We start from the raw sequence: 17,519 nt of genomic DNA, 5'->3' as shown, positions 1-17,519 counted from the left end.
CTACGTCAACATCCCCGAAAGTACGAGTATGTGTAGTGTGATCGCAACTAGCGGTCATTTAAAAGGTATGTGACGAAAAATAAGAGGACGGCAGCTGCAAAAGTCACTGCAGAACTGAATGTAGCACTCGCGGACGCTGTCGGCACCAAAACACCATGAAGGGTGCTCCATAAAAGCAAGTGCAGGGCGTGATGCTGAAACCATAAAGCCTGCGCTATGGAGAAATGGAAGAATGTTATTCGGTAGGATGAGTACTGTTTCCCACTGTTTCCAACTTCCGACCGAGTTTACGTTCCCATAATGAAACTTGTGGGGTAGTAAAGATGTAGCAAATTGAGGTAGTAACGACGATCCCTTTGTCAATTCTTCTAACTCTTGTGGGCCATGTATTACCGTCTCCCATATACGTACCACGAAATGAGTGCAACGAGAAATTGCTTAGGTTGGCCAACAGATTTTCTCTCCACTTTCCGCGCGCCATTCACGATTCAAGCAAGGATGGATGGTACTAGCAAACGTTTCGTCTTCAGAATGAAATAACTTTTTTCAACACTTGGTTGGGGGGGGGGGGGGTATTTAAAATATGTTTATTGGAGACACAAGACCCCCGCTGCATGCAGTTTGCTATTGCAATGATATTGTCTAGGTATCATTACTCGTTTACATACAGCACAGACGACGTGAAAATGGTTACTGTGCATGTCCTTCTACAGAGAAAATGTATAATTGTGATGGCATATGAATAGGGTCACATTTCTGAAAATATCACCAACAACTAAACAACAAGATACGACGGCTATTCGGAAAGTAAGGAACGATAGGTCGCGAAATGGAAACCACAGTGAAAATCAAAACTGTTTTATTTGCAGCAGTTAGCTACACCTTCCAGCTACTCTACACAGTCACCGCACAGACTTAGACATCTGACGTAGCGTTGTACCAACTTTTCAATTCCCTCGTTGTAGAAGACAGCCGCCAGAGCTTTTCGACAATTTTCTACTCTGGACTGCAGCTCGTTGTCTGTGTCAAAATATTGTCTTCATAGCCAGCTGTTCATTTGAGCAGAGATGAACCTCAGGGGTGGCCAATTACGGGCTGTATTGTGGGTAATCAAACACTTCCCACCGAAAACGCAGCAGTAACATCTTCATTGTCCCTGCAGAGTGCGGCCGAGAATTGTGTAGAACGAACCGCATGACAGTTATGTTATGTGGATTGCATAGCTTCAGGCGAAATCTTTCGCCAGGCCCTCATACTTGGCGGGAGATGCTGACTTCTAGCCATCTTTACGTTCTCGCTGTGAGCTCAGAACTGAAAAGAGTGACATGACACGATCGACGGGCGTACTAGACACAGTGTCCAACACATCTGTGCAAAGTTTCATTAGATTTTCACTGTATTTTCCATTTCGCGACCGACAGTTCCCTACTTTCCGAATAACCCTTGTATATAAAATGTTCTTTGAGGGCATCATCCCTGGCAGTCTCTCATCCATTGTGCAATAATGCGAAAACGATTCACCCTTCTGTGAACTTCTTTTCGATGTCATCCATGTGTTCTATATCTTACTGATCCTATACCGTGCAGAGATAGTGGAGAGGAGGGGTAAAGTAGCGTGGTGCATGGTACTCTCTTTTCTCTATGGATCTCCCGTATTTTCAGTGTGTTGTGGTAATAAAACACAGTCTTTGCCTCACTTGTCCATGTGGTGTAAACACTGCTTCTGTTCCTTTGTATTTAGAAGACGAAACACGTTAAGTAATGTCGAAATGTTAACGTTGATTTCTAGAGGGTACTGTGTTACAATACCTCGAAAACACGAGGCACTTACAGTGCACTGCATATCCCTTGTGTACATCTCAAGAGTATCTATACAAGTTTTCTTTTTAATGCGGCATACGATTTGAGCGGTATACACATCTCATTTTAATGTTCACTAGTACAATTCCACAGATATATACATCTTCATATTAACATCATATGGTATGTTTCAGATACTTCTGATCAGATTGCACATCACTAAATTGGAAGCGCATTTCTAAGTAAGTTTTTTTATAATTAAGGTGGTGATTGGTGTGATGATGAACGACAACGCATCTGCTCCTAGCTGGCCTACATACACATGTCTGTGGGTTGGTGGGTGGGAAGGTGTTTACAGAGCTTAGGGGGCTGCTGCTCAAGCCACTATATGCATGTCCACGAGATGGGAAGTTTTTACTTCTCTTATTTAAGGTGTGGTCACGGCCACTGCTGGTGGCCGCTGGCCGAGGCTGCGTCTCCTCCTTCACAGATGTGAAGTGGTTGGCACTGTGACCACCACACATACCAGAGTGCAGTGTCTGGTGATGCCTGTAGTGCTGAGCGATGCACAGACGGGCTGCACCAGCCCAGTACAGTATGAGGTGGGCTTCATGCAGACAGCAGGGAAGTACAGGGTGTTTATAAATGAATATTGGGGTGTTAACCTTTTGTAATATTTGTTATATTAAACTTACAGTTATAAATGATATGTCAAATGAAAGAGCAAATCAAACAGTTTTACTAAGAACCTTATAAATGTTCAATGTGAGCACCGTTTGTCACACGGCACACGTCATATTTACAGCCGAGTTCTTCCCAAATATTGATAAGTGTGTCTTCAGTGATTGTAACAACAGCTGCTTCAATCTGGTTCCTTAATTCAGGGAGGTCTGTTGGTAGCAGAGGCACATGCAGACGATCCTTGATGAAGCTCCAAAGGAAAAAATCGCATGGCATTAGGTCGGGTGACTGTGGAGGCCAAGCAAAGCAATAGGCCCCATTGGGCCCCTTGCAGCCTATCCAGTGCTTGGGTATAGTGAAGTTCAACCAATTGCATACTTCGCTATGCCATTGAGGTGGTGTACCATCTTGCTGGAAAATGAAGTTCTATGGCTCATCTTCTTCCACCTGAGGAAAGAGCCATTGCTCTAGTGTACAAGGTAAGAAATGCCAGTTACAGAAGGTTCACCAAAAAAGAAAGGCCCATAAACTTTCCGTCGGGATACGACGCAAAAACAGTCACTTTAGAGGAATCTCATTGCATTTGTACCACCTCGTGAGGATTTTCTGAGCCCCAGATGCGCACATTGTGAGTGTTAACATGTCCAGTAAGGTGAAAAATCGATTCATCACTGAAGACAACACCATCCAGAAAATCTTCATTGTCATGAAACAACATTTCGTTTGCGAAGTAAGCACGTAATCCATGGTCTGTCAGCTTTAGAGTCTGTAATAACTGTAAACGGTACGGATGTAGTTGTACGCGTTTTCTTAAAGCTTTCCAAACAGTCGACACGGGAACTTGTAATTCACCACTAGCCTCCTGGACTGATTTCTTCGGACTATGAGTGAACGACTCTCTGACTCGCACAACAATCTCTTCACTAACTCTTGATCGTCCTGTGCTCTTCCCTTTACAAAGGCAGCCGGTATCTTCAAATTGATGATAACATCTACGAATATTGATTTCACTTGGAGGATCACAACGGAACTTCAGCCGGAACGCACGTTGCACAGTAACTACAGATTCGGTCTTTGCAAACTGCAAAACACAAAACGCTTTCTGTTCACCAGTCGCCATCTTCGCTACTACCGCTGACTAGCGGATTGCGGTGGAAACATCGCCCGCTACACATGCGCACTGGTGCCAAACACAACTGTTTGAGTTGCTCTTTCATTTGACGTATCATTTACAACTGTAAGTTTAATGTAATAAATATTATAAAGCATTAAAACCCCAATATTGATTTATAAACACCCTGTGTGTTTTTACATAAAGGCGTAATTACCTTCCCCATCCTATCCCAGTGATAGCAGCACAGATGTGGGATGCTAGAGTAGCTGAGCGATGGGGATACCTCTCTGTAAAATTGTTCCTGCCGTTATTTGCTAGTCCAGAATAATCTCATACTGTTAGCCTGCTCTTACGTGACCTGATTGCGATATCACTGTTTCTTAGCACACTAATAATACCGGGATAAATTCCTTACAGTGAAACACAGACTTGGTGCTTAGCAAGAGCATATTTTTTTTTTTAATAATGCATTGTGCGTTTTGTTTAATGGGGGGTACTGGTGTAATTTCTTTCAGTGTCATACTGTTCTAATTATTTAGCTTTTTAGGGTCCTATGTGTCGTTGGAATACTGAGATAAAATCAACAAAATTGCGATGAATTCCCCCAAAACTGTAAATAGTAATGGAGGCGGTTTACTTGCAAGAGGTACATAGCAGAAGTGCAAATGTTTGTTAAATAATGCATTATAGGAATTGACTGGTGTATTTGTTAAAATATGACACTGTGGAAATTGTGTCGTCTTGGAAAGCAGGAGAAAATCGGCAGAATTGTAGTAAATAGCCACAAAACTGTAAATAGTGTCATATGTGGCAGCAAACACTATTCGGTACAATACTCTGCTGGAAACTGCGAAAGAAATGAAATTGCAACTATCAGCTGAATTTGTTGCTACAAGCGCTGCTGCCAATCGACAGAGGTACAGACAGAACACGGCTGCTAAGTCCTGTCTCATGAAGCTGACTAGCTGAAGAGTGGTGTCAGTAAGGAGGGGGGGGGGGGGGGGAGGGAGGCAGCTGGTGGGGCGGGAGGGATTCCAAATAGGTATGCGCTATAGGAGTGGGGAGGGCACATCGACAATTTTTGATCATAATTTGTGATAATTAAGATCAGACTAAAACCAATTTGACAGCTGTGCAAACATGAGCACAAGCGCACCACTTAATGGTCATCTTGAGCCATGAATTGTGGTAACTAAAGTGACAGTTGTGGGTCATTAATTAGATTCCAAACAAACAAAACTAGGAGCCCAAATGATTGGTTTGTTTACATAAAGGGAACTAGGGCAAGCGGCCCATTTGTTTACAAAAAATGGTTCAAATGGCTCTGAGCACTATGGGACTTAATATCTGAGGTCATCCGTCCCCTAGATCTTAGAACTACTTAAACCTAACTAACCTAAGGACATCACACACATCCATGCCCGAGGCAGGATTCGAACCTGCGACCGTCGCGGTCGCGCGGTTCCAGACTGAAGCTCCTAGAACCACTGGGCCACACCGGCCGGCATTTGTTTATAGGAGGAGAAAAATGCACCTTTTGTTTCAGAGCCCATTTAATCTCCCTACTGTGAAGTATGAAGGAATTTGCTTTGAAAAGGGAGAATTTTAAGCCAAACTGCATCAAATAAACTTCAATATCCTTCCAGAAATATTTCCATGAGTTGAAAGATAGTGTGCATGATGGTTCTCAGATTTAAAATTCAATGCATGATGATAATTTTGCGACAGCTGAAAGTTAATATCTAATTCGTTGCGAGAGCTTTCTCTACAACCAATGCACTCCTGGAAATTGAAATAAGAACACCATGAATTCATTGTCCCAGGAAGGGGAAACTTTATTGACACATTCCTGGGGTCAGATACATCACATGATCACACTGACAGAACCACAGGCACATAGACACAGGCAACAGAGCATGCACAATGTCGGCACTAGTACAGTGTATATCCACCTTTCGCAGCAATGCAGGCTGCTATTCTCCCATGGAGACGATCGTAGAGATGTTGGATGTAGTCCTGTGGAACGGCTTGCCATGCCATTTCCACCTGGCGCCTCAGTTGGACCAGCGTTCGTGCTGGACGTGCAGACCGCGTGAGACGACGCTTCATCCAGTCCCAAACATGCTCAATGGGGGACAGATCCGGAGATCTTGCTGGCCAGGGTAGTTGACTTACACCTTCTAGAGCACGTTGGGTGGCACGGGATACATGCGGACGTGCATTGTCCTGTTGGAACAGCAAGTTCCCTCGCCGGTCTAGGAATGGTAGAACGATGGGTTCGATGACGGTTTGGATGTACCGTGCACTATTCAGTGTCCCCTCGACGATCACCAGTGGTGTACGGCCAGTGTAGGAGATCGCTCCCCACACCATGATGCCGGGTGTTGGCCCTGTGTGCCTCGGTCGTATGCAGTCCTGATTGTGGCGCTCACCTGCACGGCGCCAAACACGCATACGACCATCATTGGCACCAAGGCAGAAGCGACTCTCATCGCTGAAGACGACACGTCTCCATTCGTCCCTCCATTCACGCCTGTCGCGACACCACTGGAGGCGGGCTGCACGATGTTGGGGCGTGAGCGGAAGACGGCCTAACGGTGTGCGGGACCGTAGCCCAGCTTCATGGAGACGGTTGCGAATGGTCCTAGCCGATACCCCAGGAGCAACAGTGTCCCTAATTTGCTGGGAAGTGGCGGTGCGGTCCCCTACGGCACTGCGTAGGATCCTACGGTCTTTGCGTGCATCCGTGCGTCGCTGCGGTCCGGTCCCAGGTCGACGGGCACGTGCACCTTCCGCCGACCACTGGCGACAACATCGATGTACTGTGGAGACCTCACGCCCCACGTGTTGAGCAATTCGGCGGTACGTCCACCCGGCCTCCCGCATGCCCACTATACGCCCTCGCTCAAAGTCCGTCAACTGCACATACGGTTCACGTCCACGCTGTCGCGGCATGCTACCAGTGTTAAAGACTGCGATGGAGCTTCGAATGCCACGGCAAACTGGCTGACACTGACGGCGGCGGTGTACAAATGCTGCGCAGCTAGCGCCATTCGACGGCCAACACCGCGGTTCCTGGTGTGTCCGCTGTGCCGTGCGTGTGATCATTGCTTGTACAGCCCTCTCGCAGTGTCCGGAGCAAGTATGGTGGGTCTGACACACCGGTGTCAATGTGTTCTTTTTTCCATTTCCAGGAGTGTACATTACGTTACTTGTGTTGATACTGTTTCGGTATCTGTATTGTCTTAAGCAAATATCATACATCATAAACGCTTATTTCGTGCAAAATCCTAACGTTATGTGTAGAAATCGATGTCATTTACTAAAATATCATAATAAAACATTTCACACAAATTGTCGGGGAATCATGAGAAAACTAAACGTTTCTAGCCAACTTGATATTTCTTCTTCTACTGCTGTCGCCTTCTACAGCTTACAACTACATCACCCAATCTAGAAGCACTTTTGTGTAAGGTAAACGTCTTGTAATACTTGCCTCCTTCGGCACCACGTCGTAGGTCTCATCTGTAGAAACGTCCCAAGCGCGTACCTCGTCCTCATACTCGAAGAGGAGTATGGAAGCTGCAACAAATGATACATCACTGGTAAGCGTGGTACGTCCTGGGGCAGTAGGCTGTAGGCCTTCCATCTCTGAAACTTCCCATATATGAACTCACAACTAAAGTAAGGATGGGCAAAACCATTGTTTTCAGAGATCGGGTCAGAAATGTTCACTCACTGGAATAAAGTAGCTCTTTTTCATAACTCACCACTTATTATTCATTAACAAAAATAAATAAAAGGAGGAGACCTTCCCTTTTTGCATTTTTATCCTATATGGCGCTATTTTGAAAGAATAGAGAAAGAGGAGTAATAAGTTTATGTTACGTCCCTAATAGTTTTGAGATTTAAAAGTTATGTGGTTCGTCTGCTACAAAAATTAAAAACTTTACAAAATGCTAAATATTTTTATCAAGAGAGAGAATTTTAGGAATTAGGCTAGTTATTGTTATTTTTACACTTTTACTGGAAACAATAAAAGAATATAATATAACTGTAATTATGTGTCTACAGTCATCATTGACAATCAGTATGAAATATACGTACCAAAGAAAGAAAAATTATCTGTATTACGATTTACAAATAAAATTTGATATATTTTACTTTAAGTGAGTCGGTTTCTTTTCTCGGTGCATATATGTTCTGTGCTTGAAAGGATAAGCCCACAGGGCACTGCCGTAACTGGAATACATCATATTTTCAGAACCTACAATTTTCTTGTTTCTTACCAGTTTAAGAGATAGCTCTTTTCTAGGCAAAGCCGTCTTAGACACGTATTTGTCAAGTTCCACAAACGCTGCGTGTCCTATGTTGTCACTTTCTTCTAGTTGACTGATAGTTTCACTGAATTCCTCCTAAACTGAAGAATACTGATGCGTTACTGTGGTAACTATTTGAGAAATTAGGTGTCTTCGTTCTTGCTGAACAATCAACGCTTTGATTTTTGCAGTAAGTTACGTGTAGCAGTCCTGGAATGTTATGTCATATGTAAATTCTTGTTTTTTGAGGCGGCGATCCAGCAACTTGCCTCGCTAATCAGTTCCTTGCTGGAGATAACCCCAAACCTTCCTGGCAACCTTTTCAGCAAGTTATTAATCAATGAATCTATTTCAGAGGGCACTTTTTATTTTTGTCTTTAAAGATTTTAGTCACTGTTCCATTAATCTCTACAAGATTATCATTTTTGCCAGTGAGACTCTTTTCTCTGAGGACACATATTTTGTTATCTCTTCGGAAACTTTAAAAATCTATATAGCCTCTTGATTATCTCTCAGTTTGTATCTTTTAAGTTTAAAGTTATCGATTTTGCTCCCACAACAGCAAGACAAAAAATTACGGGAACTTTATTTGAAAGAAATATTTGCAACATCTCGTAAAAAGAGGTCCATCACGTTGTTTCAGATTCAGTCGACCTTTTCTCTTAATTTTCTTGCATTGCTGCAGGTTCCTTCAGGCAAACGGTCTCTGTTTGAAAAACATAACAGCTCTTCTGAGCTTGTCACAGGTCTTCTGTATGGACTTCTTAGCTATGTGTTGTACAACGAGACATAAAGAATGAGCAAAGCAAAAAAGTTTCAGAAACATGGTAGCTAACTTTATATCCGAAACATGATTTGTTACTGGCATTAACAACCTTCACTCAATGTCACATGTGTTCTTCAGGTGTCTTTGTCCGAAATGTAAGCACTCCAAAGGTAAGACTTTAGTTGACTCTTGTTCATGAAATGTACCGTGAGTGCATTGAGAGTAATACAAGGATGCATTTTGTCTCAGATTCTTTTTAATACATTTACTGACGTCATGGTCGCGCAATGGATAAATAAAGTAAGTCTTCATACTCCCGACTTCAGCAAAAGGACTTATTCTATGACATTACTCTTTGCTTATGGTCAGACTGCGAGTGCTGATAGCGAGAAAACACTCGAAAGAGCTGCTCATATTTTATCCACAACAGCAACGTTGTATAATGCCCAGCAAAACAATAATAAATGACCAGAAAATAAACAAAGTAAAGTCGTTCAACTTCTTGGCAGGCAGGCACTCTGTCTCCAGGCCACAAATGGCCCATCGGGACCATCCGACCGCCGTGTCATCCTCAGTTGAGGATGCAGATAGGAGGGGCGTGTGGTCAGCACACCGCCCTCCCGGTCATTACGATGGTTTTCTTTCACCGGAGCCGCTACTATTCGGTCGAGTAGCTCCTCAATTGGCATCACGAGGCTGAGTGCACCCAGAAAAATGGCAACAGCGCATGGCGGCCTGGATGGTCACCCATCCAAGTGCCAGCCACACCCGACAGCGGGTGATCTCACGGGAACTGGTGTATCCACTGCGGAAAGGCCGTTCCCGTTCAACTTCTTAGGAAATACTGTTTCATTCTTGGCAGAAATGGTCACACAAACGAAAAGCAGAAATATTTAACTACATAATGGAACAGTCTCTAGAACACTCAGAACTAAAGTAGGAAAGGAAACTCTACCTAAGTTATACAAATCTATGTCAGTACCAGAGTGTAATAGGCAAGCGTTTAACGCATGCAGAAGGAACAAGGCAGACACATTACGTTAAAAGTATTATGATTTTTTGAAGTAACTGTGATGTAAAAAGTTTTGTAATTACATATCAAACTGTGGTCCAGTATAAGAGGAATCCTGAAAGCATTAATCTGATAAGGTTAAATGAATAAATAAAAACAAGCAATATATAAATGCATTATCATATATGTAAAAGTCATTATTATTACAAAGAACAATATCTGACAGAGACGAAACAGAATGGAGAGCCACAGACTCAAGAAAGTGAGATGCGAGCTCAGTGAGTCAAGAGCACAGAGAGTGCTGCGTCTCCTGGTTCACTTTGCGATCATCTCTGTGTGAGTCGTGGGGAGAATTACATTACTCTTTGTATTCCGCCTGGCAATAAAATGTCACTGCAGATACTGTTGTGTTACTAGCAGCTGACCACTCACACACCGCCACTGAGCTCCCTGACCCATAGTGACCTTGGCCAGCCTGGTTCGCTACAATTTACTGTTAGCTTCACTCGGACAGCTTGAATCTGCTACCAATGGGCATCACACTGGGGGCCCACCCATGGAGATCTGAGGAAGGTTCAGCACATCCTATGTTTCCCCTGATTGGTCCACTGCTGTGGCTGCCCTGGTCACCTCTTGCACTGAGGATGACCACTCACATGTGGTGGAGTGTGAGGTCGTTCCGAGGTGTGGCATGCAGCAAAAGATTTTCCGAGAGACCGATCACAGGGCCTTCCCAGTCCACCTGACGAACAAATTTCAGGTTCTTATCTGTGTGTCTGAGCCAGATGCAGTCTCTCTTCCTGCTCCAGAGGAAGCCTCTCGGTCCACAACGTTTGGGCATTCACAGAGGGTGGGTCTACTGGTAGTTGGGAGTTCCATCATTAGGCACGTAATGGAGTCCAGTAGAGATATGGCTGCCAAGACGGGGAAGGAACCCAGTGTGTATTCTATGTGCATACTGGGAGGAGTCATTCCAGATGTGGTGGCTCATCTCGGTACCAACGATGTGTGTGGCTTTGGGTCGGAAGAGATACTCTCTGGTTTGTGCGGCTAGTTCAAGTGGTAAATATTGCCAGTCTCACGTGCGAGATGAAGCCAGGGCTTGCCATCTGTAGCACCGTTGACAGAATAGACCTTTGCTATGGAACCACGTGGTGGGTCTGAATCAGAAGTTCAAACGGTCCTGCGACTGTGCGGGCTGCAGATTCCTCGACTTACGCAACAAAGTGGTCGGTTTCTGGATTCCGTTTTATACCTGAGAGGTCCACTACACACAGGAAGCGGATACACGAGTAGCGGGGGCTGTGTGAAAGGGACTGGGCAGTTTTTTAGGGCAGAGGGTCTCGCGAAACTACCGAAAGGTGTCAGTCTAAAAGGATGAATGACAAACGTAGGAAGATATTCCTAGCAACAATCGGTATTGTGGTTGTAAATCGTCGTAGCTGTCCTGGGAAAGAACCAGAGCTCCAAGCACCAACAGAAAGGACTGAAGCTCAAATTTCTCTACGTACAAAAAGCTGGCTAAAGCTGGAAGTAAGTACAGCCGAAATTTTTACAAAGAACCTAACCGTGTTCAGAAAGGACAGGTTCAAATCAGTTAATCGTGGGGTGTTATTGTTGTTAGACGTAGTTTACCTTTACTATTGAAATTGAAGCAGATAGTTCCTGTGAGTTAGTACGGTAGAGGCTATACTTGACAACCGGAATAAATTAATAATTTGTCCTGTTACCGATTCCCTGACTCAGAAGATACAGTTGCTGAACAGTGCAAAGAAAACTTGAGTCTTATTTCAAATAAGTACCACACTCATATAATTATAGTTGGTCGTGGCTCCAATCTACCTTCGATGTGCTGGCAAAACTACATGTTTAAAGCCGGCGGTAGGCATAAAATGTCTTCCGAAATAGTACTGAATGCTTCCTCAAAAAATTATTTTGAACAATTAGTTCAGGAGCCCATTCGAAGTTTAAATCGTTGCGAAATAATACGTAACCTCTTAGCAACAAAAAAACCTGAGCAAATAGATATCATCATGATAGATACAGGGATTAGTGACCACAACTTTGCTGTAACCGGATTGACCACCGTAACATCCAAATCTACCAAAAATAAACGCAACGTACATCCAGAGAAAAAGAATATTTAAAGTAACTGGCATAAAATAAAGTGATCTAGGGCGTAAAGGCCTGTCCTAACAACAGAGATACCGCGTTTCTAATGTTTCCAAAATTCCGATTTCGTCTGATCGAAAAAATCTCAATTTTGAAAAGAAATTACTAAGGGGGATGTGAAAGGTACCCATTATTTGCGGATAAGATCGCATTTTACTTGATTTCCAGTTTCGCTATTTTCATACTTGAAGTGAATGTATCAGTTCTGCAGTACGTGCGGAATAAAGAGCAAGCAGTAGGTTATCACGCTGGCTATAAGTGGCGGTTGGTCATCTGGCGCTTTCAGAGCCGGTGGGATGAGGTGCCGATGCATAAATCGCTCGTACTGTTAGCAATACGGATCCTTGGGGAAAGTACATTTACTCCGGTGCGAATCAAGTAAGTGTTATTCATAAATATTTACTAACGAAAGTGGCGATTTGCTCTCAGGCATTAGGAGGAGTCCACGGGTCATAAATTTTTCAGTAATTTTACAATTCCAGGAAACGTTGATATTAATAAACAAATGAATAACTTTAGCATAACCGAAGATGCACGATCTTATACGAACTACACCGATTGCACGCTCAAGTTACAGAGTGTGCGACGTCGTTGGCAGCAATCGACAGGATAGCTTTCGATCTAGCCATGCGGTAGACCACGCTGTCGTACTGTTAAAACGCTACTGGCCATTAAAATTGCTACACCAAGAAGAAATGCAGATGATAAACGGGTATCCATTGGAGAAATATATTATACTAGAACTGACATGTGATTACATTTTCACGCAATTTGGGAGCATAGATCCTGAGAAATCAGTACCCAGAACAACCACCTCTGGCCGTAGTAACGGCCTTGATACGCCTGGGCATTGAGTCAAACAGAGCTTGGATGGCATGTACAAGTACAGCTACCCATGCAGCTTCAACAAGATACCGCAGTTCATCAAGAGTAGCGACTGGCGCATTGTGACGAACCAGTTGCTCGGCCACCATTGACCAGACGTTTTCAATTGATGAGAGATCTGGAGAATGTGCTTGCCAGGGCAGCAATCAAACGTTTCCTGTATCCAGAAGGGCCCGTACACCTCCTGCAACATGCGGTCGTGCATTATCCTGCTGAAATGTAGGTTTTCGCAGCGATCGAATGAAGGGTAGAGCCACGGGTCGTAACACATCTGAAATGTAACGTCCACTGTTCAAAGTGCCCTCAATGCGAACAAGAGGTGACCGAGGCGTGTAGCCAATGGCGTCCCATACCATCACGCCGGGTGATACGCCAGTATGACGATGACGAATACACGCTTCCAATGTGCGTTCACCGCGATGTCGCCAAACACGGATGCGACCATCATGATGCTGTAAACAGAACCTGGATTCATCCAAAAAAATGACGTTTTGCCATTCGCGCACCCAAGTTCGTCGTCGAGTACACCATCAAAAAAAATGGTTCAAAAGGCTCTGAGCACTATGGGACTCAACATCTTAGGTCATAAGTCCCCTAGAACCTAGAACTACTTAAACCTAACTAACCTAAGGACATCACACACACCCATGCCCGAGGCAGGATTCGAACCTGCGACCGTAGCAGTCCCGCGGTTCCGGACTGCAGCGCCAGAACCGCGCGGCTACCGCGGCCGGCAGTACACCATCGCAGGCGCTCCTGTCTGTGATGCAACGTCAAGGATAACCGCAGCCATGGTCTCCGAGCTGATAGTCCATGCTGCTGCAAACGTCGTCGAACTGTTCGTGCTGATGGTTTGTTGTCTTGCAAACGTCCCCATCTGTTGACTCAGGGATCGAGACGTGGCTGCACGATCCGGTAAAGCCGTGCGGATAAGATGCCTGTCATCTCGACTGCTAGTGATACGAGGCCGCTGGGATCCAGCACGGCGTTCCGTATTACCCTTCTGAACCCGCCGATTCCATATTCTGCTAACAGTCACTGGATCTCGACCAACGCGAGCAGCAATGTCGCGATACGATAAACCGCAATCGCGATAGGGTACAATCCGACCTTTATCAAAGTCGGAAACGTGATGGTACGCATTTCTCCTCCTTACACGAGGCATCACAACAACGTTTCACCAGGCAACGTCGGTCAACTGCTGTTTGTGTATGAGAAATCGGTTGGAAACTTTCCTCGTGTCAACGCGTTGTAGGTGTCACCAGCGGAGCCAACCTTGTGTGAATGCTCTGAAAAGCTAATCATTTGCATATCACAGCATCTTCTTCCTGTCGGTTAAATTTCGCGTCTGTAGCACGTCATCTTCGTGGTGTAGCAATTTTAATGGCTAGTAGTGTAGCTACCTCATAACCAGTGTGAACACGTTCATTTTTTTGTGTTTCTTAAATGACCGCACCATAATGGCACCCCATGTAAAAGTTATTTGCATGAAAAACGTTCTTCCCGTTTCATTATGTAAAACATAGACAATAGTATTGCACTTTCAGGAACCGGCGGCTCTGACACGGTCCTGTAAGGGGACATGAAACTATGAGAGCATAACAGGTAGTACGAATTCCTACGCGGCGGCTCACTAAATCAGTTCATGGACGGACTGGCTTAATTATCGCAAAACTCGTGTAGGAAAGCGTGGTCAGATATACTGTACGCCCCTTATACCATTATCTATGGCTAAGCGGAGACATTTCTGGAAGGTTAGTACGAGTGGGGTTTTCTTGCGCTTGGTATCCCTTGTGGGGAGACGAATTTCTTGCAAGTTTGTATAGATAACAGTAGACAATTGCAGTCGACACGTAGTCGATGAAAAACGCGATGAGAAAAGAAGCTGGAAGTGAACAATAAATGCGCTTGTAGTGTGTAACATTGAAACTGTGTGAGTCAAGTAATGCAGGAAGTGTGTCACCAAAAGTGATAAGGATCGCATAGCGAAAAATAGAATTTGCTTCACTGGAGTACGAACATTTCGTGAGTGAAGAATAGCAAATGATCGTCCAGAAGAGATCGTAGCAGAAGAAAGCAGATAGCGACGTCCGTCGTGACAAGGCAAGCCACTTAATCTGAGGAAGAATACAACGCGACGGCGTCGCGTGGATAGAAACTAAGCACAGCACAACAGCAGCAGAGAAAGGGTGTGCAGGAGGAGCTCTAGCTGAAGTGCGGAGTTAGACGCACGGCGAGGCAGCAGAGCATCACCGCTCCCAGTAAAATATACAAGTTCCAAAGTAAGCTAAAGTAATAGAATACTGTTGTATATAGTTAATGTTACTTAGAAGAAGTAGGACAACTAAAAGTAAAATGAGTGAACCAAATATTAGCGAGAATATACCCCAGGAGACCTCTGACTTGTTAGACACGCAAGATGTATTTCAGCTTGCAAAATCAAAACAAGAGCCTGTAGTAAAGATGAATGATATTGTAGGTAACGAGGGTCAGGTAGTCCTATTAAATATGCGGTGTTCAAAAAGTCTCTCCGCAGTGCCGTATGGTTGTTAGCCGCGCGTGCCGTATGATTGTTCGCCTGCCTGGGTTACTTCCCTTCAAGTGGATTCTCCCAACATTCCACTGTTTCGTTTATCTCAGCCAGCGTCAGTAGTATCGCTGGTGTGTGTCGTTACGTGTTGACGTGAACGTTTAAGTTTAGTTACTTTGTTCGTTCGTTTCGTTTTTGACACTGTTAAATTGCTAACCATTGAAGAACGTGCGTTTTTAGTCGAACAAGTGTTCAAAGCTGGCGGTAGCCTAAATACACAGTATTAGTTCGTCAAACATTTAATTCAGTTTTCCCGGAGACAACACTCCCACATCGCGATACTGTGCGAGACTTGATTAACAAATTTCAAAGTACGGGTTCAGTGACAGATGCACCAAGAAGTGGTCGACCTAGCGTTTTGTCTGAAGATAAACTACTCGATATTTGCGATAAAACGTCCATGAGTTCGAACAAGTCAGTAAGAAAACTCGCCCAGGAAATCGATGTTAGTGTCGGAACGGCCCAAACAGCTGTAAGGAAAATATTAGAACTTTTCCCATACAAAGTGACAATCGTGCAAGAACTGAAAAATAGTGATCATGGAAAGAGACTGCATTATTGTCAATGGTTCAAAAATTTCGTCCAACAAAATGGAAGGGATATTCTTAATGAAACGTTTTTCACTGACGAGGCATGAACTCGTAAGATTCTCGTATGTGGAGTACCACAAATCCATTGTGTTTTCATGAGGAACCACTTCATTCTGTGAAAATAGGAGTTTGGATTGCAATTTCTAGACGACGGATTGTGGGTCCCATATTTTTCAATGAAACAATAAACCCACAATGATAGTGCAGTGATATTCTGGACCCATTCATAGGAGAACTTGTGTTAAGTGAAACACTGAACGGTTATTTTCAACAAGATGGTGCAACCGCGCATACAGCTTGCGTTTCAATGCCACTGCTTGCTGATGTTTTTGGTGATCGCATAATTTCACAGGGACTTTGGCCTCCACGATCGCCTGACCTAACACCACCTGACTTTTTCTTCTGTGATGCAGCGAAGGCAACCGTCCAAAATCCATCGATGAATTGAAAACTGCAATATCCACTTTCACTGCTTCTGTTACAGAAGAAATGTTACAGCTTGTGTTTGGAAACATGATTAGACGAATTGAATTGCGTATTCAACAACACGGGGGACACTTTCAACATTCAATGTGAAAAATTTGAAAGTAAAAATGAGTATTCAATAAATTAGTAACTTGTATTTCACTGAGTTTCATTTCGGTATATCACCGCGGCATACGGCACTGCGGAGAGACTTTGTGAACACCCTGTATTTTAGATACCACAGAAAATGCTGCTGAGTCAGACACTCAGGCAGTGGTTAAGGAAAGAATGACGACAGAAAATTAACCTGACAAAATTAATGGTTCAGAATTTAATATGCAAGCCATGTTTTCAGCTATGATGAGTAAACAAGAGGAAAATGAACAAAGAAACAAAAAACTAACGGCTAACAACAATACAGAAGAAACTGCTGGGAAAACTAACAAGAACCTAGAAGAAAATACCAAAAACTCAAAGCAACAAATAAGGGAATAGAATAAATTGCTAGAGACACTAAGGAACAGTTGATAAAAATTATGAAAGAAATTAACAAGAACACAGTTGATAGGCTGGAAAAATGCGTTAGGCATAGTAACTTAAATTTCAAAGTGGCAAATGAAAAAATTGAGAATATAATAAAGGAACAGGGGGGAGCTCAAAATTTGGAAAAAGACTCACCACTGGGGAAGTAGCCGTAGTAAATCACAGTAAACTTATCAAAGAATTACAATAGAATGTTAAAATTTTATATCACAATTTTGGTAAGGAGACTGAAAAATGCAATACGCCGCTCTTCAATATAAATAAAAAAGTAGATGAAACAGAGACAGCTTTATCTAATACAATGTCTTCAGTAGAAACAACTACTAAAGAGATATTCACAAATGTAGCTAGAATTCAGATGGGACTGCTTAGTGCTATACCACCTATTGCACTCCCCTGACTTAAGCTCTCGTGAGTTGAACTCGATTTCTAAACTGAAGGAAACACTTCACGGCATTCGCTTCAGAACTGCTACAAACTCGTAGGGCAACAGACCGCGCTGCTCGAACTGTCAACACGACTGGCACTGCTAAGAGTATCCTACGTCTTCATCGCTGGCAACGGGTTATACACAATGCTGGT

The 17,519-nt window shown here is 43.8% G+C and overlaps 1 protein-coding gene across 1 annotated transcript in view; it reads right to left on the bottom strand.

Annotated features, from left to right (window-relative positions):
• LOC124616585 (venom dipeptidyl peptidase 4-like) overlaps positions 1-17,519 on the bottom strand; it is a 256,248-nt gene that overhangs the window by 214,886 nt on the left and 23,843 nt on the right. The window contains exon 3 of the mRNA XM_047144906.1: positions 7,092-7,177. Within this exon, the coding sequence (XP_047000862.1) occupies positions 7,092-7,177 (86 nt within the window). The remainder of the gene's footprint in view (positions 1-7,091; positions 7,178-17,519) is intronic.

This window comes from Schistocerca americana, chromosome 5 (assembly GCF_021461395.2).
Source record: "Schistocerca americana isolate TAMUIC-IGC-003095 chromosome 5, iqSchAmer2.1, whole genome shotgun sequence".
NCBI lineage: Eukaryota > Metazoa > Arthropoda > Insecta > Orthoptera > Acrididae > Schistocerca > Schistocerca americana.
Note: the sequence above shows the minus strand (reverse complement) of the source record. Positions and strands in the feature narration are given on the sequence as shown.